The following is a 12,077-nucleotide window of genomic DNA, read 5'->3' as shown; positions in this document are numbered from 1 at the left end:
CTTTGGGTTTTCATTCTTTCAAGCACATTATAAAAATAATTCTCATTTGTCTTTTCAGATCTCCTGCCTGGCACCGAGTACTTAGTCAGTGTCTCCAGTGTTTACGAGCAGCATGAGAGCATACCTCTTAGAGGAAGACAGAAAACCGGTGAGTCATGTGGGCGACATGCTTACAGAGAGGCTTTCACCTACCAGTTTTGAAGAGCAAAATTTGGTGCTGCTTCTAAAAATACATCTCCATTTTTTGGGGGAGCGGTCATTATCTTTGACCACTGGTCTTAAAAATTAAGACACCTTATGGGGATGTAAATGGGTACAGCCACTGTGGAAAACAGTGAGGAGATTCCTTAGAAAACTGAAAATAAAGTTACCAGTAATCCCACTCCTGAGCATATACACAGCCAAACTATAATTCAAAAGAAAACTGAAAATAAAGTTACCAGTAATCCTACTCCTGAGCATATACACAGCCAAACTATAATTCAAAAGGATAGACACAACCCTATGTTTATATCAGCACTGTTTACAATAGCCAAGATGTGAAAATAGCCTAAATGACCATCGACAGATGAATGACTCAAGAAGATGTGGTAATATATACAATGGAATACTACTCAGTCATTTTAAAAGAATGAAATAATGCCATTTGCAGCAACATGGGTGCAACTAGAGATTATCATAGTAAGTGAAGTAAGTCTGAAAGAGAAAGACACATACCATATCACTTATATATGGAATCTAAGATATGACACAAATGAACATATTTATGAATCAGAAACAGACTTACAGACATAGAAAACAGATTTGTGGTTGCCAAAGGGAAAGGGGTTGGGGAAGAAAGGACTGAGAGTTTTGGGATTAGCAGATTCAACCTATTATATATGGATGGATAAACAATCAGGTCCTACTCTATAGCACAGGGAGCAATATTCAATACCCTATCATAAACCATAATGGAAAAGAATATTAAAAAATAGAATGTATATATGTGTATAGCTGAATCACTTTGCTGCACAGCAGAAATTAACACAACATTGTAAATCAGTTATACTTCAATAAAAAAATATTGATTGATTTTTAAAAAAATTAAAACACCTTATTCAACTGTTACTTTGACTTCCAATCACTAAGATTATACTCTCTGCCTCCAGGGAGGCTTGAAAATAGTTCAGAAACTTTGTTGTCTGTCTTTTTAAAACTATCTCCCAAGAATAATATTTTATAATTTCCATTACTGAGAGAGAGTGAAATTCCTTTTCGTTAGGCAGCTCTGTCTAATGGCTGACCCAACACTGTCATTGTCATCTAAGTATTTTCCCTCCTTACTAAGCCAATGAGTTTATTTATTTTTTTCCTACTTGATGGAATATTAATCCCATAATATTATGCCCTTCTTAAATATGAGTGTTTCTGTTAATTTTTCCCTTTTAAAGAGTGCACTTTAATATAACCACTTACTTATTTTTTATAGTCCATTTGCTTCCAAAAAGTAGTTGTGGTATCTCAATTTGATTTGAGTATGTTATTAAAATAAATGTTATAACTAAAGTGAAATTTGCTGGAAATCCCAGAGAAGTTAAGTGATTTGAATTTGAGATCAGCCCTAAATTTTGTTAATTTTTCTTCAATGCACTAAATTCTCAATTCACAAGGAATTAGGTGAATTGTAATTTGTCCGGGATGAAGTCTTATATTAGTTTTAGAAAGTTTTTTGTTTGACATTGTTAACACCCTATTGACATATCAATTCCTCTTGAGTGTAGAAAGCTTCTTTGAGAGCCAAACACTTACCTTGAGAGTGGGCAGGTCTTGCCTTACTTTGAGAGATACACTTATAGGATAGAAACAGAATACTTGAACACTGAAGCATTTGAAAAATATCAGTTCCCAGAATATCTTAAACTCCTGTCTTCAAATGTGATGCAGAAATCACCTGGATTACTTAGCCAAAGCAAAAAGAAAAAAAAAAATGAGTTGGACAACTTGAACAAAGTCAGTTTATGATTTTGAAATATCTGTGTCTTAGAACCAGTGTGTCATAACCTAAGGTTTACGACAGTTCATTGTGTTAGTGGAAAAGGGTTGAAACACTGGATGGATATTACTTTTCCTTACATTCTTCCTCACTTCCTAAGTTGGTGCTATCTTTTTTCCCCCTTTATCTCTTCCTCCCATGGATGGGAAAAACAGGTCTTGACTCCCCAAGTGGCATTGACTTTTCTGATATCACTGCCAACTCTTTCACTGTCCATTGGATTGCTCCGCGAGCCACCATCACTGGCTACAAGATCCGCCATCATCCTGAGCACATGGGTGGAAGACCCCGGGAAGATCGAGTGCCCCCCTCTCGGAATTCCATCACCCTCACCAACCTGAACCCAGGCACAGAATATGTGGTCAGCATTGTCGCTGTTAATAGTAAAGAGGAAAGTCAGCCCTTGGTTGGCCAACAATCAACAGGTAACTTGTTTTCCCATCTGCAAAGAAACCCAAAGGACTTTCCTATGCAGGCAGTAGCTTCTGTGACACAGCTTTGTGTTGTCTGAGTCATCATATCTTAAAAAAAATAGATTATGGTTATGAGATAACTTCTTTAGTCCAAGAAATTTCTCACCTGAATTAGGTGTATGTGCATTTTTAAGAACTAAAGTTTTATTTGAAAGGTTGAAAACGTTCTGTTTCAAAGTTCTCTTAAAAACAAAGTCATTTTAATATAACGTTGTAAATTGTTCTTAAGCTATAGATGCTTAAGTACTTAGGGAAGAAGTATCATCATTTCTGTAGTTCAGTCTCAAATGGATTAACAAAAAGACATAGAGGCAAGGAAATGTGGCAAATATCACCAATTAGCAAATACCTAAAGACAGGAAATATGGGTGTTCATTATATTATTTTTATAACTTTTGTTTCAAAAATTTTTCACAAGAAGACATTGAGGGGAAAACTCTTCAATAAACTTGAAATAATCATCTTGCCACGATTTGAATTGTCTCCTTGACCTCTAACCTTGCAGTGTCCATAACTTTTAATTTTGCTGATTTTGTATAGCATTTACATTATTACATGGAGGAAGCATAAAAGCAGTGATCCAGAGAGTGAACAAAAGGTGGATCAGGGCATCCTTTGAAAGTTACGGATGTGAAAACTTTCCCTTGTGTTTCTAGTTTCTGACGTTCCAAGGGACCTGGAAGTCATTGCTGCAACCCCCACTAGCCTGCTGATCAGCTGGGATGCTCCTGCCGTCACAGTGAGATACTACAGGATCACCTATGGAGAAACAGGTGCGTTAGGGAAGGGCTTCCTCACACCCTGATCGAGTCTTCTGTCATGGGTAACCTTAAAACCCCAGTATTGGATGCATAATTAAAGAAACTTTGGCAAGTCCATTCAGTGGAGCCTTGATTTTTTTAAGAATGTGTAGGAAATATGTATGCTATAACTGTTGGCAAAATCAAGATAAAACATTGTTTGTATAATACTAGTAGGGAACAGTAAAGCTGAGGAAGAAGGATTGTAAATTCACAACTGTATTATCAGTGGTGAAATGATAAGTAATTTGTATTTCTCTTCCTTTTACTTTCCTGTATTTTCAAGATTTTATTTAACATGAATGTCTTCCATTAAGATTTTGGAAAATGACCCCAGTATATGAAATCTTTTATATACATATACATATGCATATATATATATACATATACATATATATATACATACATACATATATATATACATATACATACATATATATATATATATATATACACACATACATATATATATATAAAATTTGTTTGTGGCTGTGCTGGGTCTTTGTTGCTGCACAGGCCTTTTTCTAGTTGTGGCACATGGGCTTCCCATTGCAGTGGCTGCTCTTGTTGAAGAGCACAAGCCCCAGAGCACAGGCTCAGTAGTTGTGGTGCACGGCGTGTGGTGCATGGCGTGTGGGATTTTTCCAGGTCAGGGATCGAACCCATGTCTCCTGCATTGGCAGGCAGATTTTTCACCACTGAGCCACCAGGGAAGCCCAATATGTGCAGTCTTGAGTTGAGGACTTACCTTCTTTCCCCTTCTAATTTTAACCTACCACATGTTAAAACTGCAATGTTAAAATAGCATTTTAACTGCAATTTTTCTCTCAATTTTTACACACTCAAGGCTTACTACATACCTAAATAAATACACTTTTCTGTTCAGAATCTGTTAGTAGCACTCTTTAAAAGTGACAAGTCAGGGGACTGGACAAGCCTCTTTGTTCGGTGCATTACCCAGACTGTGCCTTCGAGAGAAGTGAGACTGCTCATAGGAGACTGCTCATAGGACACCTGTTCATTCTCAACATCTAGGTTATGGCAAAATAAAGCTACATAATTTATGGTTTTCTAGATCCCCTCACATTCCTCTTAAGCTGTCTCAGTTTAATTTTGTGCTACAGAAGTATTAAAATATTTTCTTGTTAAAAAAAAAAATTAAAAAAAAAAAAGTGAATAAGCAAAGGCATAACTTACATGCTGCTCTCAATATGTTAATTCAGTAACTCAGCAATCCCCAAGTGTCTGTCAGTCCCTCACACTTTGAACTAACCCCATTTCAAACAGGAGGAAGTAGCCCTGTCCAGGAATTCACCGTGCCTGGGAGCAAGTCTACAGCTACCATCAGTGGTCTTAAACCTGGAGTGGACTACACCATCACTGTCTATGCTGTCACTGGCCGTGGGGACAGCCCGGCAAGCAGCAAGCCCGTTTCCATCCATTACCGAACAGGTACTTATCTTCCTTTGGGATGACCCAGGCTCATTTACTCAAAAAGTTTTTACAGTGTTCTCCCAAAGTATTTTCTTCATTGTGGAACCAATTTTCTTCTGTTAAAAGATGAAGCAACAGCTACAGAGTTTTGAGCCAGATATATAAGGAGCACCCCAAGGCAGGGATTTTTGTCTGTTTTGTTGATTGCTGTATTTCATGTGCCTGTAATACAGACAGGCACAGAGGATGTTCAGTAAATATTTGTTAATGAATGAATGGATGAGCTGATAAGGTAAGGAGACCAGCATCTATAGGAAATATAATTTCTTTGTGAATGAAATAGTCATATTGAAAATAGGCAATGGTATCAAGATCCAAGCACCAGCTCTCAAAAGTGCATCTGCAAAATAAACATCTGAGAGTCATTAGTAGTAGTAAGAGATTATTCTTACTCCAGTACCAGAACTGGAGACAAAGGCTAGTCTAGTCTTGTCCCTAGGAGCTGGGGCTTCATTGGTTTCTCTTGGTTTTTATTTGTAGAAATTGACAAACCATCGCAGATGCAAGTGACTGATGTCCAAGACAACAGCATTAGTGTCAGGTGGCTGCCTTCAAGTTCCCCTGTTACTGGTTACAGAGTGACCACTGCTCCTAAAAATGGCCCAGGACCTTCGAAAACGAAAACTGTAGGTCCAGGTAAGAAGAGCCAACATCTCACATACATCAGGATAAACAGAGTAGGACTACATGATATGTTTTCGTAAATAAATGACCAGCTGGCTCAGAGTACTATACAGTTTCATATCACGTGTCAAAATTTCCCTATTTGTGAATTCGGGGCTCAAAGTTGTTACCAACTCCCTATACGGTAGAAGTTTTAGGAGGAGTGCATTTCTGTTTTTATATGTGTAGTAGTGTTTGATGGTGTGCACATCTTAAATTACTAGATTCATCTTTGTGATTTTGTTTATTATGCACATTAAGAAGAGACAGATGGGCCTATCTGACTTTTAAAGATTCTTTTAGCTCTTGTTTCTGTTTTCATATAAAATAATTGTGCAATTAGGATCCTCAGGCGATATCTTTAAGTCCAGTTAGTTTCCATTTTTTCAAGAGCAGCATCATTCATTGTTGGCACCATCATATTCAATTTTAGAGTTTAGCCTTTGGTGTACTTCACTCCAATATGGTAATTTGTATTAGCAATGAACATGTTTGTCCAAGAGGAAATCCACGTGTGAGTCCTCTAATATTTTCATGATAATTCCGCAAATGAAAATTCCCGGCCACCACACGTTTATTACCAAATTCTGAAAGTCCTTGGTTGTCATAACAAATGACATAGAAGCTGCATTTGCTTTTCACTCCCTTTGCAGATCAAACAGAAATGACAATTGAAGGCTTGCAGCCCACAGTGGAGTATGTGGTCAGTGTCTATGCTCAGAATCAAAATGGAGAGAGTCAGCCTCTGGTTCAGACAGCGGTAACCAGTATGTAACCAGTGTCTGTTTTCCATGTTCAAAGCCAAACTTTGTTCTTAGGTGTCTGGATACCTAGTTTGTATCTTGAGCTGAGCCCATTGCAAACATTTTTCCTTCTCAGTGATGAACATACAGGGAAAGAAGTTGGGGAACTATCATAGTTAGTTGTGCTATGCTTTGAATTGCTTTTGCTCAAATGGCCTCAACAAAATCTTATTAGCCTATAGCCAATCTACAAAATGTGCTTGCATCTCCTTTTCGACAACTGGATGGTAAAGTTGATTGAAGTGTGCCACATGAAGCTATTATGTTTGTAGCATTTGTGTGGCTGGACCAATGTTTAATTTAAATACTCAGTGGGTTGGGGGGGTGGCAGAGTTAAAGATGATAACAATCTGAATCTAACATTTAAAATCAACTTTACCACTTCCAAGTATAAAAAAAATCCAGGTCTGTGAGACTAACATCACATTGCCAAAGTAAATCTTGGTAGAATATCCTAAAATGTATATAAATAAGTCCTCATTTGGGGACATTTTGCAGGGTACCTACGCATCTCACGTACACCTATGTTTTAGTAAGTGATGCAACATTAAATATTTTCTGAACCAAAAAGCCTTAAGCAAGGGTCAAGTAATTTTCCATTTAATAGTGGGTTAATTGGAACTTAATTCATCAAAGAAAAAATGGTATCTGCAGAACTGCTTTGCATGTTATCAAAATGCTTATTTCACAACTTGCTTTTCACATAACCTCTTACCATTAATTTGCCTAACAGACATTGATCGCCCTAAAGGACTGGCATTCACTGATGTGGATGTCGATTCCATCAAAATTGCTTGGGAAAGCCCACAGGGGCAAGTTTCCAGGTACAGGGTGACCTACTCGAGCCCTGAGGATGGAATCCATGAGCTATTCCCTGCACCTGATGGTGAAGAAGAGACTGCAGAGCTGCAAGGCCTCAGGCCGGGTTCTGAGTACACAGTCAGTGTGGTTGCCTTGCACGATGATATGGAGAGCCAGCCCCTGATTGGAACCCAGTCCACAGGTATATCGTTCATTGCACCACTGGGTGCTCGTGGGAGCAGTGGCTTTATGCCCTGCTGAGTGTGTTACACTTTTATCAGGCTATTGATTCCCATGTAAGGGGGTACCCAGAAACAGCCTCTCTATTAGGAAAGCCCCTCTTTAAAGGAGAACAGTAATAAGCAGTGAAGTGTAGGTGACATAGAGAAATTCTAATAATAGGAAATTTTGGAGTGGCTTGGCTTACCACAAAGGCCATAAAGCAAGACATTTGAAGTTAACATGAAAATTGTGGATTATTTCTTGACTCCCTGTGGTTATGCTCATTGTGTATAAAAGAAAGAAATCTGGCATCCTAGAGCTTACTATCAGAAGGGAACCCAAACTGGGCCTTTTCATAGTTGCAGAATTCTGAGAACACATGGATAAGCCCTTCCTTCTCTGGTTAGAGATCACATGCTCAGTGTATAATTTTGCTTAAAGGCCTAAGAATCAGATGCATAGGAAAGAGTTGGTAGGGCAGATGCTTTCCACCATGCTTTATCTTCTTGTGCTTTGTCTCTGAAGCAGCGTGGAATGCTAAAGATGTCCCCTTGTGACAACATAAAACCTGGAGGTGACAATCCGTATTATTGCTCTTTGCTTCTCTTTTCTGCTTCTGTTGTGAGCCAATTTTCTTCCTATGCTGCACCACAGAGAATACTTCAGATTTAGCAGTGATATCTTCCATGGGGTCCAAATAAAGAGAATAAAAACATAATTCTATCTTTGGAATGGAATACTCTGTGAATTGGTTTTCCGTACAAAGATAATTTTTGTCAGAAAGGGGCTCCTGCTCATCTTCCCTTAGAAATGGAATATCAATCCTAATGGTAAATAAACCAATGTGACTTTTTTTTAAATTTGTTAAGGGAAAGCAAAAAAAAAAAAACCTACTAAAACCTAAAGTCTCTTAGATTGTTGGCATTTACCCAGATGTTTCCAGTGATCCTGAGCATTGCTGGATTAAAAAGCACTTTATTTTTCAGCAAGCATTTTCTTCATTTTGCATCCTCTTTTGTACTTTTCTATACTGAATCTTTGCTTAACTAGGGCACCTACCAAACCAAACAAGCACAACCCATGTACTCGTTGGAATTCACTTTATTTCCCCCCTTCCCCCATTTATATAAGATAAACTCTAACCGATAACCATCCCAACAGCCATTCCTGCACCAACCAACCTGAAGTTTACTCAGGTGACACCAACCAGCCTGACCGCCCAGTGGACGGCACCCAATGTTCAGCTCACTGGATATCGAGTGCGGGTGACCCCTAAGGAGAAGACTGGACCGATGAAAGAAATCAACCTTGCTCCCGATAGCTCATCTGTGGTTGTGTCAGGACTCATGGTAAGAAGTGTCTGTTTTTCACTGGAGTAAAGAAGTAGGTCATCTCTTACACAGTTGACAGTGGTGGAAATAAAATGTCATAAGAAATCTGTGTTCTTTGCTGTCAGATTAATTTTGTCATAATTTTGTGTCAAGTAGAATGAAGCTTTTCCAGATGACTCTCAGGGACAGGATTTTATGAGAAGCACTGGATGTTGCATAGCTCTTTAAATGTATCCTGTTTATTTTAAAATGTTTGTGTTTGTGTGTGTATGTGTGTGTGTATGTGTGTGCGGTGGGGGGAGCAATTTATATAGCCATAGGCTGAATGCATAAATCCATTTTATTTATGGCTTTTCTGAGTGTTATTACCTTTGCAAGACATATTCTCCAGTTTTTACCAACGCAGCCTAATACTACCTTCCTGAAGTCATTTTTAACCTCTAGAGGTACATGCAAGGAGCTAGCCAGGTACCTGGGAAACTAGTGTACTTCTTAACATAAGGCCAATTTCAGGAGAAACTACAGAAAGAGGATTCAGAGATAAGACTATTCTCTTCCTCTCTATAATCAGAAAAATTCATGATTTGCACCTTTCAGATCACGAAAGAGAAAACAGGCTAATACCATTTTCCTCATTTTGTGTCAGCTGAGTGGAAATATCTAAATTATGGCTTACTTGGGCTTAACCCTAAATACATTTTTAAATTCGTGTAGTTAAATATGTTGTTGATCATCTGCAGTGTAGGAATGAAATTAAGCTAAGAATGTACAGTTCTGTGGGTTTCACTAGCTTTGTCTTTTTCTTTTCTAACCATTGCATTTTTTTGAATGTTGGAGTCAAAATTCTTGGGCTTCAGAATATCTCATTGCTGAAGCTTACTGCGCCCTTCTTTCTAGGTTGCCACCAAATATGAAGTGAGCGTCTATGCTCTTAAGGACACTTTGACAAGCAGACCGGCTCAGGGAGTCGTTACAACTCTGGAGAGTGAGTAATCAAACTTTTTAGTGTTGATTAACATTCTTTATAAACAAAAATTAAAGAATGGGAAATGCTTTCTAGATCACTAAGTTAACAATGGAATGATTCCCGGTTTGGAAATTGATTAGCTTGCTTATCTTTTTGAGTTAACTTCTATAGCCCTCTCCAGAAAGTGGTGTACTGGCACATGTATAGAATCACTTCATGGTGTGATAGTGTTGGTGCAATGAACTAGGACTTATACTTAGGTTATGTTCTACTGGTTAGAATTTGTTTGCATAGAGTGAAGGTTGGGGAGAGCATGCTGGCTTCTGTTGTATCTTAACAGTGTAGTAAGTATCAGACGATGGTGGCCCAGATTCTAGTTTTCTGCCATATCAATAACCCACAGTTATTCTCTTTCAGAAATCACATAAAGTGTCAAAGTTTTCTGATCTACAAAACAGGGATGGCATCATACCTGTTGAGAAAAAATATGAATCCTTATAAGAATGACAAAATACTAGCCATATATTATTATATATGTTATATGTACACATATATAATATATACAGCTTCCCTATGTTACTACATATATTTTATATTGTTGTAACAATAATTTTAACACTTACTGAGGTATTTGTAGATATCTAAAGCCAGCCTTGGGAAACACTGGCCATATCTGTAAAGCTTTTCTCAAAAAAAAAAAAAAGGTACATGAGGTGAATATTTTCTTTTTTCCTGATTACTGGCAGCTTTTCTCTCTGGTTGCCACAGGAGAAAATCTACACATTATTAGTAATATATAAAAATGGGTATATTTGGTATATAAAAAATAATTTAATATCAAAACCTTAACTATATGAGCCAGCCAGGCACTAATACTAATCTATAGCTATCACCCCATGCAGATGTCAGCCCTCCAAGAAGGGCCCGTGTGACAGATGCTACCGAGACCACCATCACCATTAGCTGGAGAACCAAGACTGAGACAATCACCGGCTTCCAAGTTGATGCTATCCCAGCAAATGGCCAGACTCCAATTCAGAGAACCATCAGGCCAGATATCAGAAGTTACACCATCACAGGTCTGAGAACCCACTCTTCTGACCACATTTGTTAACTGTAATTCACAACGTAAATTAGCTTATTAGTTTTTCTACCACTTACACTGATTAAATTTATCTTCAGCGTTTTATGATAACCCAGCTCTGTTGTTTACAACCTGGTTTCATCCTGTGATCAAAAATTTTGTCCTGCAAATGCCTGGTTTTGCTAATGTTTGCCAGAGAAATGGCATAAGTCTCATTCATCAAATTTGATCTTTCACCAATGAACCCTTTCTTATGAAAAAAAAAAATTATACATAATGCTTGAAATCCAAAAGAAACTCAGAAAGAATGTATAGTTCTTAACATTTATGTAGATTATAAAGCAAAATTAAATTTAAAAAGCAAACAGTACTATTTCATAGAGATTGAAGTTGTTGTCAGAGAATGTTTAATATCTGGGTCAGTTTAGAACCTTTTGAGATTTAAAGTTCTGATTCCAGTTACCAACCAGTGACCATCAGATTAAAACACAGATAATAGGTGCTTACCCCTATTTATCACCAAAATGGCCACTTTTAACACAGCATTTTTGTATTTTAAAATTTATTTTAGGAAGTGTCTTTGTGTGCATCAGTGACTTTCTTTTGAGACATATTTCTCATGGACAGTTAACACCCATACCATGCTCTGATTTATTCAATTTGAACCAGTTTAGTGGTTTGTACAAATAAGCAATGATAGGCGGAATCATGAAAATCGCAGATGAGTTTGAAAATGTTCCTAGTAAATGGAGATCAGATAAAAATCATCTCTTTACCAATTTCAGGTTTACAACCTGGTACTGACTACAAGATCCACTTGTACACCTTGAATGACAATGCCCGGAGCTCCCCTGTGGTCATCGATGCCTCCACTGGTAACTACACTTTCTACTGAAGAAATGCCCCTTTATATGTATGTGTGATCAGTCATGTGGATTGAGCAACAAAAATGAGGTTGATACTTCTGTATTAAGATCACAGTGAATCATTTTTACAGTTTATAGAGTTCTTAGATTCTCTCAAGTCCATTTTTAAGGTCTAGGAAAATGAATAAATGGTTATTCATTTTCTTAAAGAGACCTAATTTTGTTTTCTTTTAGCCATTGATGCACCATCCAACCTGCGTTTCCTGGCCACCACACCCAACTCCCTGCTGATATCATGGCAGCCACCCCGTGCCAGAATTACTGGTTACATCATCAAGTATGAGAAGCCTGGGTCCCCTCCTAGAGAAGTGGTCCCTCGGCCCCGCCCCGGTGTCACAGAAGCTACTATTACTGGTATTGCTGCATCCATGCTACCATTTTCCTTTTTACTCTCTGGGACACACAAAGTGCTTAGCAGACTGCAACTGTGTCTTTGGTGCTCTGCTATCAGATCAAGAAGCCCATTTCTGATAACTTC

The 12,077-nt window shown here is 37.9% G+C and overlaps 1 protein-coding gene across 19 annotated transcripts in view; it reads left to right on the top strand.

Moving 5' to 3' along the window:
• The window catches only part of FN1 (fibronectin 1), a 69,720-nt gene that overhangs the window by 45,033 nt on the left and 12,610 nt on the right, over positions 1-12,077 (top strand). For 10 of the 19 annotated variants that reach the window (XM_081583066.1, XM_081583065.1, XM_081583060.1 and 7 more), the window contains 11 exons: positions 59-148; positions 2,191-2,460; positions 3,165-3,281; positions 4,596-4,760; positions 5,283-5,438; positions 6,119-6,232; positions 8,453-8,640; positions 9,520-9,607; positions 10,492-10,668; positions 11,459-11,548; positions 11,774-11,953. In XM_081583066.1, coding sequence (XP_081439192.1) covers positions 59-148; positions 2,191-2,460; positions 3,165-3,281; positions 4,596-4,760; positions 5,283-5,438; positions 6,119-6,232; positions 8,453-8,640; positions 9,520-9,607; positions 10,492-10,668; positions 11,459-11,548; positions 11,774-11,953 — 1,635 coding nt within the window. Of the gene's footprint in view, positions 1-58; positions 149-2,190; positions 2,461-3,164; positions 3,282-4,595; positions 4,761-5,282; positions 5,439-6,118; positions 6,233-7,001; positions 7,272-8,452; positions 8,641-9,519; positions 9,608-10,491; positions 10,669-11,458; positions 11,549-11,773; positions 11,954-12,077 lie in introns of all 19 variants that reach the window. The other 9 variants (XM_081583063.1, XM_081583058.1, XM_081583053.1 and 6 more) reach the window with 1 other exon arrangement.

Source organism: Giraffa tippelskirchi, chromosome 3 (genome assembly GCF_054371585.1).
Source record: "Giraffa tippelskirchi isolate mGirTip1 chromosome 3, T2T-mGirTip1v1.2.pri, whole genome shotgun sequence".
Taxonomy (NCBI): domain Eukaryota; kingdom Metazoa; phylum Chordata; class Mammalia; order Artiodactyla; family Giraffidae; genus Giraffa; species Giraffa tippelskirchi.
The sequence above is the reverse complement of the archived record's forward strand: the minus strand, read 5'-3'. Positions and strand labels throughout refer to the sequence as shown.